The sequence below is a fragment of the Chenopodium quinoa genome, unplaced genomic scaffold (assembly GCF_001683475.1).
Source record: "Chenopodium quinoa cultivar QQ74 unplaced genomic scaffold, ASM168347v1, whole genome shotgun sequence".
In the NCBI taxonomy this organism is placed as follows: domain Eukaryota; kingdom Viridiplantae; phylum Streptophyta; class Magnoliopsida; order Caryophyllales; family Amaranthaceae; genus Chenopodium; species Chenopodium quinoa.
Window position 1 is genome coordinate 3,131,700 of NW_018745080.1, and position 16,572 is coordinate 3,148,271.

The 16,572-nt window shown below is 33.9% G+C and overlaps 1 protein-coding gene across 1 annotated transcript; it reads left to right on the forward strand.

The window, feature by feature from the left end:
* The first annotated feature begins 3,899 nt into the window (after positions 1–3,899).
* On the forward strand, positions 3,900–14,845 carry LOC110709829 (ubiquitin carboxyl-terminal hydrolase 24-like). The gene is made up of 8 exons (XM_021888085.1): positions 3,900–4,470; positions 4,594–4,803; positions 5,935–6,597; positions 6,677–6,864; positions 7,992–8,239; positions 11,062–11,207; positions 12,431–12,607; positions 13,653–14,845. The coding sequence occupies exons 2-8, from the start codon at positions 4,789–4,791 to the stop codon at positions 13,839–13,841; spliced, it is 1,626 nt and encodes a 541-aa protein (XP_021743777.1). The 5' UTR covers positions 3,900–4,470; positions 4,594–4,788; the 3' UTR covers positions 13,842–14,845.
* Positions 14,846–16,572: the final 1,727 nt, after the last annotated feature.

Genomic DNA, 16,572 nt, shown 5'->3' on the forward strand with positions numbered 1-16,572 from the left:
CCAAACAATATTTAAACCTTTTTGTTAGTCTCAGGAGCATAATAATATAATTAATATCCAAAGCAAATAAAACACATTATATACCTATGAGAACTAAGCACGATTCGCTCTTCACTCATGCCCTTCATGAAAATACTTCATCACCTGAAAAGCTTCTCTCTACTTGTCCCCACTACTCGCCATTAGAAATGGGTCGTTGTAGGGCCAAAGTAAAGACAAGGCCAAACAACCATACAAACACACAATCAGCAATGCTGAGTACATAAGCGTAATAAAACACACTAATATGTTTTCATCCTATCAACACACAACTTACCGAGTTGCACCTGTAAACAAGCATACAGGACATTCAACACTTAACCAGACCAATACCAATGTTCATTTAATTTTGATTACACATCGAACAGGTTTCCAACCAAAACCCTGCCTCAAATAAATTGAGGTAAACTACACCGGGAGCTAATCGGGTAGGCAAATGTCATATAAAGTGACTAGACGTCCTGCGCATAATAATAATAAAAAGGAAAATATAGCGTCCTGTACTCCCAGTAGAAGTTATGGTTAAATATATAGTCGCATAACTCCCCCCATATGTTCATACTCAAGGTATATACGTTATAAGAGTTTTGGTGTGTAATCTCTTTCACTTTACATTATTTTACATATTATTATACTTGGTGATGACTCTCAAACCATTACACAATCAAACATTACACTTCATTCAAGCAATCAAATATACCAATTTAATTCTTGAATAATTAGTGACTATATAAATTTAATAGTTGAACCCTTTTTTAATCTACCTCAGTGTCAAAGACACCTTAAACGCATAATATCGCCACAAATCCTATCCCTCGATGTTTAAAACACCTTAAGTGCATATAAGCACCGCAATAAAATTCATTCATGTGTACTAAGACACTTGATAGCTCAATTCCCATGCTTACAACATCAATAAAAATTATATGAACCATAATAAAATTCCTTTTTAATATTCCAAACCAAATTAAACACTTAGTTTAATTAATAAAAGTGTGGTTCATATCCAACATGCCAACATAATTAATTCCAATCACCAATTCACCACAAATAATTCATACATCACAAATCATTCACCAACACCAATCCAATCAACAAATTCCAACCATCACCTATCATGATACTATTTGGAATTAATTAAACAAAGGCTAGCATGCTTCTACATATTCAAATAATTACTAAGTACACGAACGTACCTTGAATATGATCTCAAAATCGTCACGACTAAATAAAATCACTGACTTGAAAGTCTCCTACAAACCAAAATTACAAAGAAGTATTAATACCTCTTCCACACAAATTTCCAGCAATATATACTCTCTTTAAATCACTCATAAACCCTCTAAAATAAGATGAAATTTTATTTAAAACCCTTACTTTTATTCCCAATTAATGGGTTATTAAAAATCCTTTCAAGAAACATAATTATAGCTTATATATAAAAATTCCAGTATTATTTAAAACTTATAAAATTGTTGTAGTTATGTTTTAAAACACCGATTTTAATAATTTAAATCACCCACACTCAAATTCCATCAATAAACATTAATTTAGAAACCTAGGGTTTTCAATTTGGGGCTTTTTAATTCAAAACCAAAATCTGAAAATTAATATACAAAATACTTATTATTAAACATCCTAATATCATCACAAAACCCAAAAAAATAATTAAATTAAGGTGGATTTAAATTAAAAATCAAAAAGAAAGTTGTTTTTTTTTATAACACACACGCACAAGGGGAGAAAAGGGGGTAGCTGGCGCCACCACCCACGGCTGCTGCTACTGCCGGCTGTGGTGGTGGCGGCAGCCAGCCACCGTGCGGTGGTGTGTGGTGGTGGTGATTAACATAAAATAAAATAAATAAAGGGGAAGGGGAAAAATTAAGAGGAAAAGAAAATAAGAGGAGAGAGAGAGTTACCTTTGGGTGCACTCCACCTTAGGCATATGATGGGTATTTATACTCCCTCTCAATATCTCTCTTACTTAAAATTCCTTTACTACTTTTAATGATCATTTTCCTAGTCAAACTAGTATTTTGACTTTCCTTAAATACCATTGCCTTTAAAAATTATCTTTTTATAAAATAATATGCCCCAATATTTTTAAATCATAAAATAAAATATTTTTAAGATTATTAAATAATTAAAAATATACTTTTAATTAAAATAATTCTTTTTAAATTAATAAAAATCATAAATTATTCATTTCGAATTATTTAAATACTTTAAGAAATACTTATTTAAATTAAAATACGTATAAAAATATGGGGTATTACAATTACAACCCTCGACATTTTTGCATTACACTACATAAATGAAAAGGGTGTAGTGAGAGTTAACTATAAATTAATTAATCTCACAAAACTTGCTAATTACAATTTTTGCATCTCCTTAAATGACTCATCATTCTTGGGTTACAATTGACAACACTAATGTATATGTTCAAATCACACAAATTAAACATTCGTATTGGATCTTTTCTAGTACTTAGCTCATCTCATCGTTGCTTCTCTAGTAATTAACATAAACAAGTGGATTCGAAAGTTTGGGTTGAGGATCGAAATCAAGCTCTTTTGTGATAAGAGTTGGAGACCTTTGTAAATAATATTAAGATTTTATCAAAAGTATTATAAAGGGAAGTCAAAACTTAATTACAAGCTGTTTTGGGTAAAAATACCCAGGATACGTGGTCCAATCAAAGAGTGACACGTGTCACCTTAGGAGAGGTTCAAAATGAACCAATCCTTAGCTAACATGTGGCACTCCCAATTAGTGGAGAAAAAGACGGCCTTCAGAGCCCAATTCCCGAGAAAAACACGCAAAACGCATAGCCCCCAAATCTAGGTCAGAATGACCTAGATAGGGGCACACTTACCAATGACCCTATAAATAGGGATATTCACCCCACTTTGGGGAGAGATACATTCATTAATTAGCAATTCTCTCACATCAGAGAAATCCCCTGACCTCGGAATCCGAGAAGATCTCACTTTAGTTTTCGCACCTTTTCACTTTCTTCGTACACGTTCTAACTTGATCGTCGGAGGCGAACTCCACCCAACCGGAGTCTCCGCTGTTTTGCAGGTATAGGCGCCCGGAATCCAGTCTTGGTGACGTAACTCTCCCAAGGGACAAAAACCCCGAAATACAAGCTATGTCATAACAAATGCAAGAAAGATTATAGAAACTAACAAACAAAAATACATATAATAAGTGATTCACTAACGATTAACTAGTTATGTTCAAGGAAAGTCAAAAACAAAATTATTGATCTCGATGAAAGTACAGATTACAGAATATTAGCTAAGTTGTAAACAATACAAAATGGCGGTTAGGTTAAATCCTGAAGGAGTTTATATAGTACTTCCAAAACATAAAACAGTATAGACACAATAATAGAAAGTTGTAGTTCACAAAACATATCATTCGTAATAGATGTTTAAAGGGGATAACCGATTCAAGACATATCCTAGCAAGTTACTTCAAATGTGTTAAATGAGGGCAAGAGATGAATAATTTGGGTTACTAAGGGAGACATGGGAAGGGACAAGGGAGGGGTAAGAGGAGAGGTAAATTGTGTAGCAAAAATGTTATCATTGAGTGCACCAAAACTTAAATAAACATGGATATTCAATGATATTTTAGTTGTTTTTATAAATGAAGAGCGCTGCATAAACCTATTATATTTTAAAAATATTATTTTAAATTAAATATGGATAGAATTTTAGATAAATCAGGAATTAGGATAGATTTTTATCATTTTAGGATAAGAAAATATAGCTTTTGATACACAAAGTGAAATTTATTAAATCCTTATACCTAATATGAATACAAGATAAGTATGAGTTACATAACAAAAACGGAGTACAATTTACAACAAAATTACAATTATCAAGATTTCTTTACTATATCAACTACCATATTGGAAGTCTAAATCACATGTTCGTACTACTCATTGCGAACTCCAATTTTTTTTATTTTTATTCTTTTTCCTCACATGTTCTTACTACTCATTGCGAACTACAATTTTTTTATTTTTATTTTTATTTTTTTCCCTTAATCTCATACCCGGATAGTTTTTAGTAACAATAATTACCCAACCGCGGTAGCCTCATCGCGAACTACATTTCTGTGTATTCTATCCGACGCACAGGCTTAACAACCGGTAACCAAAAAAGGTCACACTTTCACCCCATGTCCTCCCTCACCCCCAAACCCCTCAAAAAAAAAACCTAAGCCTCTAATAAACTCTCCCTTCTCACGCAAACACATCGACATTGGCTCCTCATTTTTCCAGCCTTCTTCAACCTTTACACTTCGATCTTTCACCTCTTTCTCTCACTCTCTCTCCTCCCCACTTTCCCTCTCCTCCTTCCGCCGTCGCCGCCGCAGTCGAACTGCGGCTGAGCCGTCGCAAATACCGGAACTTTGGTAAGCTTTATCATCCTTCACTAAACAATACCCTTGAATTTGAGTTCGAAATTTTGCATTTTTTTCTGGGTTTTGTTCAAAATTTCTGATTTGTTGATTTTACCCGTCAAATTTTAATTGCAGTCGATGATCAACGTATACTTTTTGGAAGATCAGTTGAATCCGAGTTGCCAATTTCTGCCATTAAAAGCCCTTTTCTTTGCTCTCTCTTAAATTCCCTGCTTTTTTTCATGTCTTCTTTTATAACCCTTTATTATAGTATTCTAATTACCCATTCTCTTACTCATAGTACATTCAGTCCAGTTTTTTCTGTGCATCATGAACAATTCTGAGGTATTTCTATTTTATGCCTTTTTTTTATTGTCACTTTTTATTATAATTTTATTGTTTATTGCTATTTGATTTAGTATTAGTGAAATTCACCACTCATTGCTTTATTAACTCAAATGAAGTTGAAAGGTTTTTGTTTTTTTAATTTGTGAATCGGAATTGGGTGACAATTGTGATACTCAAGGTGGGATTGTAAATGAACTTGTTAGGGTTTTGTTTGTTTAATTTGGTATATATGCTAGAATGATGTTTGATCGATATCTTGAGTCGGTTAGTCATCTGTAGTCCTTTTCGGTTGGCACTTATTGTTAGGTGTGTTTGGAATGATGTGGGTTTAGCCTTGTATAGTGAAAGTCTGAAAGGTGTTCTTCAAGCTTTGAAAAGGATAATGTAGAAAGGTAGGATTTCAACCAAAAAAAAAAAAAGAAAGGTAGGGTTGCTGAGTGTGGAAGATGGTTTCGTGGGCGAATGTGGTGGGAAAAAAACCTTGAGGGTATAGCTTCTGGTCACATGTGAGTGATACTTGTCATTTTATTTTTTCATACAGTTTATGGGCTTGAGCTTTGTTTTATCCTCAACTCCCCTTTGGTGATACATGCGTATGACTGATACCCCCCATTGGTACCTTCTTTACCTATTCCCTCCGACCCAAAATGGTGCTCCTGTTTTGACTTTTCATGATCAAACTTTAAAAACTTTGACAAACTTCTCATTAATATTTATAAAAAATAAAAAATATAGTCATATGAGATATTGTTAGATTCGAGTTAATGTGTAGTTTTATAACTCCAAATTTAAATCATTTTTTAATAAATAAATTTAAGATATTAATGTCAAAGGCACTTCTTGAAATCGTGCAAAATAAAAATGAGAACATCATATTGGGATGGAAGGAGTATTTATGCATTACTTACTCTCTTCAATTGAGGGAGCAATGGTGTATAGTGTTTTCGGTATCTTAAGTAAAAATAATATATGCTTATTTGGCTATAAATGTTGCCTTTCTCTCTTGTTACGTTTTTAATTTCATAAGAATAGCGATATTCCCTTTTGAGTACACATTTTGCTCTGGGCTAGCAGAGTTGGGTTATATTTTTAAACATTCTGCTTATATGGTTATTATTTGCTCTGCAGATGATTTTGTTTGGATCTTTTACTGAAGAAGAGTTAAGGTCGATAAACAATAAACCATCTGAGAATTCTAAAATACCTCCACGCAAAGAAGAACTCCAGTTTGGTTCATTGTCTTTGGTGACAGGAGCATTCTTGAGCAGTGAAAATGGTGAAACTGGAACTAAGCTACCTTCTTCTGTGAAATCATCTGATTCTGTCAAGAAAGTTGATGGTCCCGTGCATTTAAATGACGTTGTTCCAGTATCTAGAGCCGTCTTAAAAGAAAATGGAAGCATCCATAGTTCTGAACATTCTCACCCACTGGCTAATGGCCTAAAACAAATCAAAGGTGGAAGTCATGATCTAGCTTCTGCATGCCTCACAAATAATGATGCAACTGTTTCTTCACAACAATTCTTAAGTTCATCTCAAGGTTGTCAGGATATTAGGTTGAAGGAGAGATATTCTAATGGTGTTCATGATGCATCACTAAAGTCTGTCCCTTTGAAAGATGACCTGAAAAAAGCTGCTAATGGTAGCATAGCTACCACTTGTGACTTGCTTCCCAGGGGCTTGATCAATGCTGGGAATTTATGTTTCCTTAATGCGACTTTGCAAGCACTTTTATCCTGCTCCCCTTTTCTGAAGCTTTTGCAGGAACTTCGAACTCGTGATATCCCGAAGGTATTATTTTAACTGCTTGTATGTAAACTGTAAAGTTAGATATTATTTTGAAAAGTTTACATTGTGTGTGTTATTTTAGGTTGATTATCCAACATTGATCGCATTCGTGGATTTTGTATCGGAGTTTGACATACCTCATGGCTCAAGTTCAAAGACAAGAGATCCAAATATTGTTGATACTGGCAGGCCTTTTAGCCCTGCGATGTTTGAAGATGTGGTGAAAAATTTTACTCCAGACGTGCCAAGTGGTTTCTCTGGCAGGACAAGGTGTGTTTTCTTCTTTTTCAACCTCTCTTGAATACTTTATGTTTTGCTTCAAAATTGATAACTCGGATATATATGAAGTCATGGACATAATTTTGGTTGTCCAGATTATGATATCGATGCAGTATACTTTCCTGTTTCCCCTGTGCTATTTTGCCACATTCTTAATTTACCTTCCATTTATTTATGATAAGTAAACATGGCTGCACCCCTTGCATCTGAAGTGTATCTAACTTTTTGTGACTACCTTTTCTCAATCCATCTCATTAATCATTATTGTCTCAAAATTCCTAAACGGAATATTATTACCCTTTCACTCTCTGCTTTCAATTTGTTTACTCATATTTAACCACCCTTTGGCCCATCCTCTACTAGCTTTCTTAATGTGCATGCGTGTGGCTCAAAACTAGTTTTTTTTTTTTTTCTTGCTTATGCCTCTATTTATCAATCAATCAATCAATTAACGCCTTAATCCCATAAGTGAGGTCGGCTACATAAATCAAAAGTGCTTATGCCTCAAGGAAATTTAAATTCATTCTTTCTTTAATTTTATTATTGCTAATTGCTATAGCTGCATGTTGCTTTTCTTTTGTCTAGAAGGCAACTTCTGTGTTGAAAAAAGAGATACAATAGAAATAGGTTTTATCTACTTCATCTGTTTTTTAAAATATTGCACCACTTGCCTTTTACGGAAGTTTCACAAATATTGCACCATATCCATTTTAGGGGAAAAAAAAAAATTTGTGTTCAGATGGACAAATTTGTATTTTTACCCTATATACCCTTACCTTTAAACCCTTGATTATTTAGTTTATGTTTCAATCACATGGACAATTTTGTATTTTTACCTCTCTCTCTCTTTCTTTTTCCCACTACCAAAAAATTTGTGTCCAACTCTTATGGTGCAATATTAAAAATATGGAGGAAGTATTTGGTTTTCCTGTTTTCTTGTTGATTAGATTCAAGGATTGTAGGCTCTGATAGTGAAGCTATTAGAGATCATTTTTCCTCCTTTTGGGCTTGGCAATGAGTCTTTGTTTACCTTTTGTTTCTTGTTGAGAATAGTTTGTAGCCATGATTGTGATTTCAATTAGTTGGAAGCACCGTATTAATGAGCTCTTTTCATACAGGCAAGAAGATGCTCAAGAGTTTTTGAGCTTTGTCATGGACCAAATGCATGATGAACTACTTAAGCTTGGTGGGCAAAATTCTGGCATGGCTGCACGGAAGTCTTTACTGGTATCATCATCAGAAGATGATGAATGGGAAACTGTTGGTCCTAAAAATAAGTCTGCAGTGACAAGAACTCAAAGCTTTGTTCCATCAGAACTAAGTGCAATTTTTGGCGGACAATTGAAGAGTGTTGTGAAGGCAAAGGGTATGATATGACTTGGTCACATTCATGCATTAAGATCTTAGCTTTTCTTCTTTAGTGTTTTGCATGGGGTCGTTGGCGTATATATTTAATTATTTTTTGTTGCTCCCCCCTATTTATTTATGTGTCTTTTTTTTTTTAATACCCAAATATATTTGCTTTCTGCAAAGAGCATGGATAGACATAGATGTCTTTGCTTATAGATCATTCAAGGAGAGGGTAGCTGCCATTATAGGCTCCTATTTTATATGTTCATTTGAAAGCAAGTTTAAAAAGAACGAGAAGTCAAGGGAAGGCAAGAATAAGATGTTGGAGTGTAAAAGAAGGTATGCCAATGTTTTCATTGTAGTAGCAAATTAGGTTTCGGGAGAGTCAATTGGGAAAGCGTTAGCGGAGTGAGGATCTAAATCTAGTAATTAAGAAGAAATTGAAATCCTATATGGGGTTAGGATATTGTAGAAATGATGAGAACCTTGTCAATTATAAAGAAAGTAATGTTAAGGCAAATAAGTTGTTTGAGAGACAAAGACAAGGGTCTACATCAAGAGGTTTATAATAAAATGGGCTAAAGGGAAGGAGAAAACATATCTATACGATATCTTTGAAAAGACAAATGTTTAATAAAGGATCTTCATCTGGTAAAGTTTATGATGGGTATAAATCTTAGGATTCTAATCCAAAGGAGATCAATTATAGATGACAATCTGTTTAAAGGAAGTCAAGTGATGTTAAACATCTGTATTGTGGATCATGAAATTAGTCGATTGGGTTGATGTGTGGAGAATACAGAATTTGAGGTAGAGAAGGCTTCGAATAGAACGAATTTATAGAAAGTATGTGGCCAAATGTTGAGAGAGACTGAAAGAGCACCTTGATCCCAATTTACAAGAAGAACAAAGATGCGTTGCTCAGCTAATGATGCAATATTATAGGGCGTGGAGTCAAGGATAAAGGATTTGAACATGAATTTCATTGATCTATAGAACACTTATGGCTAGGTGGACAAGGTGTTGTGCATGATTTTATTTCTTGCTAGTGATCACGATGTGGAATCACTTTCTTGGGAAATGCAGATTGTTTTTTGTTGCTCTTAAAACAGTTATGGTTTTACAATGCGGTCACGATGCGTTGTTGAGATTTAATATCATCGTGTCAAGAGATGTGCTTTGATGGCAATGACAAAAATGGTATCCTATTTAATATTGGCTTAATTGGGTATATTTATGAAGATGTGAGTACTTGTGAGTATCAAATGATTTTTCTGTCACAATTGGACTACATCACTTTGACCTTTTATATTCACAATCAATGTATAAAAAGGTGCGCCTAAGGCGCTAGGCAATTAGGTTCTTGTTCTGTATAGACTATGTTAATTCATCTAGCATTCAAAGAGGCGAACCTGAGGTGCATTAGGCACATGTAAGCAAATTTCTCTAGCTGTCTTATTTTGTGTGCCTGCTCCTTGAGCCATTTTCATACATTGTTCACAATGATGTTAGATGAACTAACATAGTCTATATAGGACAAGACACCATGTTTGCGATGATATTGGAGTGGTGGACAAGACATGAGCTGAGGTTATGCTAGATTAGTGTGATGGAGATAGAAGCTAATATCTCGAGGGTTTAGACTAACTAGGAGCCAAGCCTATTACATGAAGTGTTGATTGTAGTACTAGGGAGTCCAATGAGGATGTAATTACGTTAGATGGTAATGAGCTGTCAAGAGTAAAAGTATCTTGGGTCAATCAATCTTTAAAAGGAGTGGAGATGTTGGAGATGTGGCTAACGGAATTAAGTCCGAGTGGCTTAAATGGAGAGCATGTGTATTGCGTAAAGTTAAAGGGTAAACTCCGCAAGACAGATTAGCACTGATGTATATGTCAAATTGCTGGACATTTAGGAAGAATTATATTTTGAAGCTGTATGTACAGAGATGTGTTTGTGGGGACACCTTAAAGAATAGAATTAGTGATGAATATATTTGAAATAAATTTGGAATCGCAGATGTTAGTTGGAACTTGGGGAAAAAAAAGGAAAAAAAAGTCACTTCGAACTTAATTAGAACTTAAGGATTGGAAATTTGGAATTTTATGTCTGATACCTATTCTTGGAAAGTCAAAGTGGTCTTCTACTTGGAAGTATTTGTTTTTCATGATTCTGGGGTTGGACAATTGTGGAGTTTTTTCCTCTGTGTTGATTGCTTAAAGGAGTAGAAGGTTGAGCCTTAATGGAGTGGGTTATTTGGTTAAGCAGTTACTTCAAAGATTGTTTGAAGATGAATTTTAGTAGCCATCTTTTTTTTTGCTCCGTAATTTTTTTTATACTTTGGGTCCTTCATTAGTTCCTTGTGTTTGGGGTCTGCTGGGTTAATCTGAAATTAGGTTATTTGGAGAAGTAAAACGAACAAAGACTAGATTACCACTGATTACCATTTTGTAGTTGCTAGATCCCTTTGCAATTTTTAGTGCATGGGAATTTCCTCACCTTGACACTGATTTGATTTTTCCTTGTCCATACAAATTTGGCCACCAGTGCTCTTTTGATGGAATAGTTTTCTTTTTAATTGTGTTTTTTAACAGTTTTTGTATGCTGTAGCCAATTGATTGAGTGTGCTGCAATTGCTGCTGTAAAGATTTTGTAGCTTTATAATTTATGTAGACCCTGCATCTGCAAAGGTTTCTCTTGCAATTGTTTATGTTAAGGTTCTGAATATTGTATCTTGTCTTTGCATTGATGGATCAACTCTGAGATGCATGGAAGAGTTTAGCAGGCTAAGTCGTGAAAAAAAAAATGACTATGGATTTCTATGTTTCTGCTAAGCAGGAAACAAAGCCTCTGCTACAATTCAGCCATATCTCTTGCTTCATCTTGATATTTTTCCTGAGGCTGTCCACACGATAGAGGATGCACTTCGCCAGTTTTGTGCACAAGAAGCACTCGAAGGTTACCGAGCTTCAAACACTGGGAAGGTACATAAACTGTCTTCTTATACCAAGTTAATGATCTTAATTTGGGTTGTCCAGATGATGTTTTCGATGCTCATTCTGTTCTGTTGATTTTTGTATGGATCTTTATCCCTTGTGTTTTCATTTTACTGAAATGTGGTATTCTGTTTCTCTCTTATATCCTAACATATTTGAAGGCCATTGATGCAATGCCACTCTAATCAAATATCTTGACAATTAGTGCAATTCACATGCTATAGCCTATAAGCCACCCTCCAGTGTTTTAGTAATGATAATTCTATTATTAATGATGTCTGATTTTCTGTATCTTTAGCAAGTCTTGCATAAAGAAGTACAGAGTGCGATTGACCATATTGTAGGAACTTTTTTACTTAGCTCGCTTTTATTATAATAAATGATTATAGTTCATACAATATGCCAAATCCAATTTCATGTCTGCAGAAAATTCTTATTATTGCCAGTCAAGGGGAGATTTGGGCAAATTTTGCAATTTAATATTGGAATTCGCATGCCCTCAAATTGTTTGTAGATGTATGACTACCATCATAATTCCCTAGGGGCCTAGGAGACTCTTGTAGATCAAAGATTTTGTTTTGTTGTGGAATTGGGAATGATCATATCTTTTCCCTTACATCTTCACCTTGCTTTTTCAATCAATTTTTTGCTCTGTTATTCCTCTATAAAATATTGAGCGCCTCTAATAAATTTTCCTGTGCCATCAAATGTGTCTGGATGAGTTTTGACTTTGAGTGACAATAGTGTAAAGGTGTGATAGCTATATCCCTCTGATGCTCTGTATTGACACAACCTAATGGACCTGGCAATATGAAAATGGACATGACAGTTTCTGGCAAGTCTAGCATGAACCTTATAAGCTTCATGGAGTAAACCGTAGACTTGAAATTCAAAGATGTAATTCACTGAAATAAGATCTAAAACTTTGAGGCTTTCATTATTCATGTCAGGATGAAGCAGCAGGTGCTTTATTTTGAGCACTAGTAGCTCCAGTGAACTTTTCTCTGTGCAGCCCTTTATTTTATTTATGACGAGTTACTGATACTAATTCCCTGATTATACTGAGCTTGAGCATGCTGTTTGCAAAGATTTGGCTTGTTGAGGAATTTAACTTTGGTAGAAATATGATTGCATGTTTAAGATTGTTTTTGTAATTTCATCTATATTGCAAAATACTGGTTAAATGCTTACATGTACAATGTAATGTTTAGGCTGGATTGGTGACAGCTAGCAAATCTGTCAAAATACAAACCCTGTCTAAGATTATGATATTGCACCTGATGCGCTTCAGCTATGGGAGTCAAGGGAGTACGAAATTGCACAAGCCTGTTCATTTTCCCCTTGAGTTGGTTTTAAGCTCACAACTCCTTGTGTCACCTACAACTGAGGTAAGCTCAATTTATCCTTTAATTTGAATTCCCTAATCCACTCACCTATCTAGCCTACATGATCCCCTCCCCTATTTACTCCTAATGTGGCTGAAAAATGATCACCTTTGGTGAGATCTACCATTCTGAACACTAACTAACACGTAGTTTTGAATTTTCAATGGTTAATAGCCTAAACACTTGATTGATTGTAACAATGTTATCAGTACTTGGACTTAATTACCACTATATTGTTGGCTTGTTGCCAGTAGTTTATAATGAAGCTCTATAGTTCTTACCCCTTGACTAAACTGACATTAGACTGATTCATAAACGTTGACTGTATATACAAGGGTTGCCGGCACAGTTTTGAATTCAATATTTAACCTACAATTCAAGTTCCAATAAGTAGATTTTATGAGGTTTCCATTGTTAAACATCCTTTTTTTAATTAGTACTGGATGAAAGCATGCAGTTTTTGTTGAATGTCTACAAGTATATACATCATATACTTATAGATATCCAACTATATATGTATTCCTATAAGTCGATAGAATTTTAGAAATGCTAAGATTTCCTCGTTTTAAAATAATGCTATTCGTGGAATTCAAATTCTCCTTGTGTATCTTTTCCCTCGAGATTTTAGAGCTTGCAGAAAAATAATCCGCGTTCGTTCTCTAGTTAGCACACTTTCTTATCTCTTCAAAATGGAGTTTGTGAATCATTATTTTGGTGATAATGAATTATCATTATTTGATAATTCATCATATACTTATAGATATCCAACAATATATGTATTCCTATAAGTCGATAGAATTATAGAAATGCTAAGATTTCCTCGTGTTAAAATAATGCTATTTGTGGAATTCAAATTTTCCTTGTGTATCTTTTCCCTCGAGATTTTAGAGCTTGCAGAAAAATAATCCGCGTTCTTTCTCTAGTTAGCACACTTTCTTATCTCTTCAAAATGGAGTTTGTGAATCATTATTTTGGTGATAATGAATTATCATTATTTGAGTAAGCCAGCTTGAATCTGAATTTATTTTTGTGGCATTTCATTGTACAGGGTAGGAAATATAAACTTGTGGCTACAATTACTCATCATGGGAGGGACCCTTCGAAGGGGCATTATACAGCTGATGCTTGTTATCCTGATGGGCAATGGATACGATTTGACGATGCATCTGTCACTCCAGTACCAACTAGCAAGGTTTTACATGACCAGGCCTACGTACTTTTCTACAAGCAAGTATAGATCACAAGTTCATAGAAATTCATCCTTGGTGAAGTCTGAGATTACTTGATCTCGGCCTGGACCATCTTGTGTGAAATGTGAAGCTGTTTTGCCTACGCTGTTGAGGTTAGGTTAGTTACTTTCTTCCGTGCATCTGTTTTGTCCTCACCTCCATGCAACACAGAGGGGGTACTAATTACATGAAATAATTTTTTATCTCAATATTGATAGTGATAGCTTTGTCAGAAAAGTGGGTGATGACGAAATTAAGAGAGAGAGAGAGAGAGAGAGAGAGAGGGGGGGGGGGGGGAGCGGGGAAGGGGATGGTTGGTTTGCAACAATTGATGCTAATAGAGTAATAGGGTTTCGTATTTCTGTATCTTGTGAAGAATGTTACTTGTAAGTTCTCTGGTAATTTATGATGAGAAGTTCTGAAAGGCTAAAAGATTCTTTATAGAGTCCTTGACTCCTTGTCACTCTTTGATTTTTCTGTGAAAAAAAAAGAGCTTGAAATAGGTTTGCTTCTTTTCTTTTTTTTATTTTTTTATTTTTTTGGGAAAAAGAATTTTTATTTTTGCAAGGATTTGTCAGCTTTAGGCCTTAATACTGTTCTTCAATTAAAATAGTTTTTGTTAGCCAAAATTCTAGTAGTCTGTGAAAATCGGTATTTTGCCTGTGAGAATAGCAGGATAACACCAGTATTAACAAAATTCAATTTTAGATAGTAAAAAAAAATTAAGTAAATAATAAAAATTGTATACTTGTATTTATATTATATGTCGAGTTAGTATAATCCATTCTGACACAAATTAGTATTGGCCGATTACTTTGAGCTATTATTTTTATTGGTTCGAATAAGCCACAAGAACATTGCTCTCTACAAATGGTCAGGGATAGTATGTAGTCGCTCAGTGTTTGCAATTAGGCTAATACCTTAATTGTTATAGTTTTATGTTGAACTGTTATCTCTGTAATCCCTAACAACAATAAACATTCGTATGAGAAATTAGTTTTCTTTGATTTCATATTTTCATTGCTACTTGATACCTACTTCTGTTTACGAACACGTAGTACAAATAACCGAGAAAGCATTAGATGAGCATTGAACATCAGTGCAAACCTCCATCCTATTCAAGTTTATTTATCAACTGTGTCAAAAAAAAAATAAAAAAAAAAAGGTTTAGTTATCAACACTTCCCAAGTCATTAGTATAAATATACTTCGTCGAAAGCTCCCTTAGCCAATGCTTGCTTAGCCTACGAAAACTGTTGAAAATGGGATGTCGAAAGCTTGATTAGCCAATGCTTCCTTAGCCTACAAAAACTATTTATCGAAAACGCGATCTGAACTGTGAAAGTGAACAAGACAGAATGGGCAATTCCTCACAGTTGCAATCATAATTTAGATACATAAACTTGGCTTGAATTAGATCATGCTTTCTAAAGGTTGTACGAACTTTATCCCTAGCTAATTGAACTTGCTATGCTAACGTTTCTTAAAGATTATATTGTATTCATTGGTTAACTTTCCATAAGATTGTACCAACTCTTCTTATGAACACTCACTTCGTGGGGATCGTGCCAAAATTTGATTGAATATTGCATACTATGAACTTATATAGGTATAACTTTCAAGTGCTATGCCAACTTGAACATAGTTTATGTTTGGATCATGTAACTTAGGTTGGGGGCATCCCTAAGATAAAAATCTTAAGACAAGATAGGGCTTATCTTGCTCTAATCATACTATGTAATTAAATTTTAAATATAGGGCTAGTTGTCCTTGCTATTAACATTTTGGCTCGATTATTTTTTGGGTGTATGACATTTTTGTGAAATTCACGCTTACATATTTGTGAATGTCTAATATCATATATTCAAATGCAACCTTTTATGTACATATAATTGTATAAAGAAGCACATTGACATTAATGTGGGGATATTCTATCCAAGGTTTTGGATACCATTTTCGTTACTCTATACCTGTTAAAAATGATTGTAATCCCTAATACAATACGAAGTAAGAATTAAGAGGTTTTGAGTTATATTCTAAGATCAATTGCTTACAAAAAAGTAAAACTTCTCAACATTATCCACACATTAAGTTGGATAAACATTAGCAAGACAGAGCGTATAAAATATTTAAACAATAAATTAGATCTTCAATCCTCAATCTACACTTTTATTTTATATATTTGATATAAATGAAATCATAAATTGTAGATGAAATTCGACCCTTTTTATCATTATAACTTAATATTGTATAATTATATTAAATGTCTCTTACCTAACAAAAGTTCAAATAAAAAATAAAATTCTTTCCTGTGCTTACATTATAATGTTTGGATAAAGTTGATTTGCTAATCCTCATCCAAACATTATAATGTCATATACCACAAAACCAAATACCTCCAAACAAGAAACCTTTTTCAAAAAGATTATATAGTACTAGTAACCTAGTAAACAAAATACTATCCCATCAGAAAAATAATTAAAGAATTGCTAATTCCATATTGTTAAGATAATTAAATAATGTAATTTTTCTTGGAAAACGACTCTTTATATCATTAGCTTGATCATTGACACTTGTCCTTGCTTTTTCATACAAAGTACATATTTTACCCAAATTATTAAGACTAATATGACCTTAATTAATTAATTTATTCTCCTTAAGCTACGGTCATGTTTGTCTAACAAGTAAACCTACCAAAAATAATGCTTTAAAAATAACATTATTCGTACAATTTTAAATG